The 4,358-nt window shown below is 43.9% G+C and overlaps 1 protein-coding gene across 1 annotated transcript; it reads left to right on the top strand.

Moving 5' to 3' along the window:
• The first annotated feature begins 702 nt into the window (after window positions 1-702).
• LOC110895902 (receptor protein kinase TMK1) lies at window positions 703-4,108 on the top strand. The gene is made up of 2 exons (XM_022143287.2): window positions 703-3,128; window positions 3,385-4,108. Exons 1-2 carry the CDS (start codon window positions 836-838, stop codon window positions 3,903-3,905), a joined length of 2,814 nt encoding a protein of 937 aa, XP_021998979.1. The 5' UTR covers window positions 703-835; the 3' UTR covers window positions 3,906-4,108.
• The last annotated feature ends 250 nt before the right edge of the window (window positions 4,109-4,358 follow it).

The following is a 4,358-nucleotide window of genomic DNA, read 5'->3' as shown; positions in this document are numbered from 1 at the left end:
ATTATCGCATAGTAGTATACTAAAGCACCCATGGCTTTATAAATTAGTGGCATTTTAGAGGTGAGATATGGCTTTAAGACTAATAGGTCCTGGGTTCGATTCCTATAAGGAGGTTTTCCTATATTTATTGTGTTTCCTCCTGAATTGGTGTATAGAAATTATGCCTAGTAGAGATGGATATGATCAAGTGATTCTGCTGATGGCACGATGATACTCTGATGATTCGTCAGTTATCCAAATTTGCCTTTAAAAAACAATAATTAAAAAACCCTGGGCTTATTGCTCAGTGGTTATGGAAATGAGGGAAGACTTTTGACCGAAAGGTCTCAAGTTCGATTCCTGATCCACCCGGGTTTTACCGGCTTTGCATTGTCGTGCCCTCGGGCGGGTGCAGGGTCGGGTTTTCCCCGGAACTGGTGGCATGGTGGGCTAGGGGCTCCGTGCGTGCAGGTTGGGCTGCCGCGGGCTACCTTTCGGCCAATGGGTGCCGCGTACGGAGTACCCGGCGATTCTTATGTTGGACGTTCAAAAAAAAAAAAACAAAAAAAAAAAAAGAGTATACTAAAGCGTGAGATTATATTCATGAAAGCTTTTGATAAAAAAAAAACAAGAGGGGCTAAACATGACTTTTTTGTGTAACATCCATCCATCCATCAATCCACGCATATATCCGACAACTGTATCATCCCTGTTCTCCACATTATTCTCGCAATGAAGAAACCATTCATTTCTCTTTCTCTCACTGCCTTTCTATCTCTCTCATAAAAACTCCTTTCCTTTTCCCCCAATTTAACCCCCCATCAAATCAAAACCCTAATTCCCCCCATCTCCAAAAATGACCAAACCCTTTCTGGGGTTTCATCTCTTCTTCTCTTTTCTTATTATTATTTTACCCACAATCGTACACTCTCAATCAGCCCCCAACGATGCTGCTGTAATGCAAGCCCTCAAAACCAACCTCACTCCAAAATCACTCGACTGGTCCGACCCCAACCCTTGCAACTGGAAACAAATCCAATGCTCTAGAGACAACCGGGTCACCCGGATCCAACTCGGTAACCAGAACCTCCAAGGCACTCTGCCTCAAACCCTCAACAACTTAACAGAGCTTCAAGTTCTCGAGTTTCAAAACAACCAACTCACTGGTCCGCTTCCGAGTCTCTCCGGGCTGACTCAGCTTCAAAACCTCCTACTCAGTTACAACAATTTCACCTCAATCCCTTCCGATTTCTTCACCGGTATGTCTTCGTTACAACATGTTTACCTCGATTACGTCACCTTTTCGTCATGGGTTCTTCCAGAAACTCTAAAATCTGCATCAAGTTTACAAGTTTTCTCCGCCACGTCAGCAAACATCACCGGAACCATCCCAGATTTCTTTGGCGGCGACTCCTTCTCCGGACTCACTACTCTGCATTTAGCTTTTAACTCGCTTGAAGGCGGGTTACCCGACTCGTTTTCGGGTTCTTCTATTCAAAGCTTGTGGTTAAACGGTCAAACCAGCCGGTCAAAGTTAAACGGAACTCTTGATGTTATAAAAAACATGACTCAATTAACTCAAGTTTGGCTTCACGGGAATATGTTTACTGGCCCGTTACCCGATTTTTCCGGTTTGAATGAGTTGCAGAACTTTAGTGTTAGAGATAATAGTTTAACCGGTCCGGTTCCGGAGTCGTTAACCGGGTTACAGTCTCTTAAAGTTGTGAATTTGACTAATAATATGTTCCAGGGACCGAAACCCAGTTTTGGTAAGTCGGTTGAGGTCGATTTATCAGGTACGAATAATTTTTGTTTGCCGGATCCGGGTGTTGGGTGTGATGATCGGGTTAATAAGTTGCTTGCGGTTGTGAAATCGGTTGGGTATCCGCGGGTTTTTGCGGATAATTGGAAGGGGAATGATCCTTGTGCATCTTGGTTAGGGATTACTTGTTCACCTAGTGGGAATATTACTGTGGTTAATTTTCAAAGAATGGGGTTAACCGGGGGTATTTCGCCTGATTTCGCGGCCATTAAGTCGCTGCAGAAGTTGCTTCTTGCGGGTAATAATCTTTCGGGGACGATTCCGGATGAGCTTAAGGATTTGCCGAATTTGGTAGAGCTTGATGTTTCCAACAATCAGCTTTATGGGCGGGTTCCTGAGTTTAAGCAGAGTGTGAAGGTGAGAACCGAAGGGAATGTTGATATTGGGAAGGACAGGCCTAGTACGACTCCTGTTTCACCTGCTGGTAGTGGAAAAGGCGGTGATGGTGGTGGTGGTGGTGGGAAGAGTGGGAAGGGTGGGAAGACTGGGGTGGTTGTGGGATCGGTTGTAGGCGGGTTGGTGGTGGTCGCCGGTTTGCTAGGTGTCTGCGTGTTGTACACGCGTAAACGGAAGCGTGCTAGTGGTGTACCGTATCAAAACACGATGGTGATTCATCCTCGCCATTCGACTTCGGATGGTGATGGGGTTAAGATTACTGTCGCGGGTTCAAGCACAACTGGTGGGCCGAGTGAAAGCTTTAGTCAATCGAGTAGCGGGGGTCGAGACATTCATGTTGTTGAAGCGGGCAATATGGTGATTTCGATCCAGGTTTTGCGAAACGTCACGAACAATTTCAGTCAAGATAACATACTCGGGAAAGGTGGGTTCGGGACAGTTTACAAAGGGGAGTTGCACGATGGGACAAAGATCGCGGTTAAGAGGATGGAATCGGGTGTCATGAGTGAAAAGGGGCTTGATGAGTTTAAATCCGAGATCGCAGTTTTAACGAAGGTTAGACATAGGCATTTGGTGGCACTTCTCGGGTACTGTTTGGACGGAAACGAGAGGCTTCTTGTTTACGAGTATATGCCTCAAGGGACGCTTAGTCGGTTTTTATTCGATTGGCAAAAAGAAGATTTGAAACCGCTCGAATGGACAAAGAGATTGATTATCGCTTTAGATGTTGCTCGAGGTGTCGAGTATTTACATGGGTTGGCACAACAAAGTTTTATTCATAGAGATCTTAAACCATCCAACATTCTTCTCGGTGATGATATGCGGGCTAAAGTTTCAGACTTTGGGCTTGTTCGACTTGCTCCAGACGGGAAAGCTTCACTTGTGACAAGATTAGCCGGGACATTCGGATATCTTGCACCCGAATATGCAGGTATTTATCAATTTCCTTATTTTATTCAGGGGTCGTAATTTCCAACCATACCCGTCAACCCATTTGTTATTTTAGATAAACGAGTTAAATGGACATGGGTCGTGTTCTATTCGGGTTGGAACGATTTAACCCGTAACGATGGACGTGTTCTTTTCGGGTTTGAACGATTTAACCCGGAATGATCGACATCCGCACTTTTGTATATATATCTTATTTGAACATCAAAAATCTGACTCATTATTTTACATATGACTAGTAACGGGCCGGGTCACGACCAAAATCGACGTGTTCAGTTTTGGAGTAATATTAATGGAATTGATAACGGGCCGAAGAGCCCTCGATGAAACACAACCAGAGGAAAGCGTCCACTTGGTGCAATGGTTCAGACGAATGCACATAAACAAAGACACCTTCCGAAAGGCCATTGACCCAACCCTTGATCTCGATGAAGAAGCTCTAGCCAGCGTGAGTACAGTGGCTGAACTAGCGGGCCACTGCTGTGCCCGTGAACCACACCAACGACCTGATATGAGCCATGCGGTCAATGTCCTATCCTCCCTAGCTGAGCTCTGGAAACCGTCTGAACCCGACCCTGATGACATTTACGGAATTGACCTCGATATGACTTTACCGCAAGCGGTCAAGAAGTGGCAAGCGTTGGAGGGTACAAGCGGGTACGATAACTCAGTCATCGGAAGCAACGATAATACACAAACAAGCATACCAACTCGGCCATCGGGTTTCGCTGAGTCGTTCACTTCACAGGATGGACGGTGATGATCGATCGAAAACCGGATTCTATTCTTGTTTGGGATTGTTTTGTTCATTCTTTCTTATGCTTGTTTATCTGCTTAAGTTGTTTAATTATCAGATGTATGTCTTTCATTTTGGATAGTTTTTGACTTGATGATGCTTGTTAGTGTTTTGAATTTCAAAATTACCAAAAACAATAGGGAATTCCTGCAAATTTTTTTGACTTCTTTTTTTTTTTAATTTTGTTGACCAAAAAAAGTCAACTTTTTGTGCATTGCATGGAGGTTCAGCTTATACAATGGGGGGTTTGTTTTATAGTAACTTGTAACATGTGCATTCGAAGTTGTGTCTTGCCGTGTCACTGGATTTGGACACACTGCCACACCATGCTTAGGTTTTATATTTAATTGTATTTTTTATCATTAAAGTGGTCAACTTTAGCCCATTTTAATTTTAAAAATTAATAAATAAATATTA

The sequence above is a fragment of the Helianthus annuus genome, chromosome 12 (genome assembly GCF_002127325.2).
Source record: "Helianthus annuus cultivar XRQ/B chromosome 12, HanXRQr2.0-SUNRISE, whole genome shotgun sequence".
NCBI classification, from domain to species: domain Eukaryota; kingdom Viridiplantae; phylum Streptophyta; class Magnoliopsida; order Asterales; family Asteraceae; genus Helianthus; species Helianthus annuus.
This window is presented reverse-complemented; position numbering and strand designations above follow the sequence as displayed.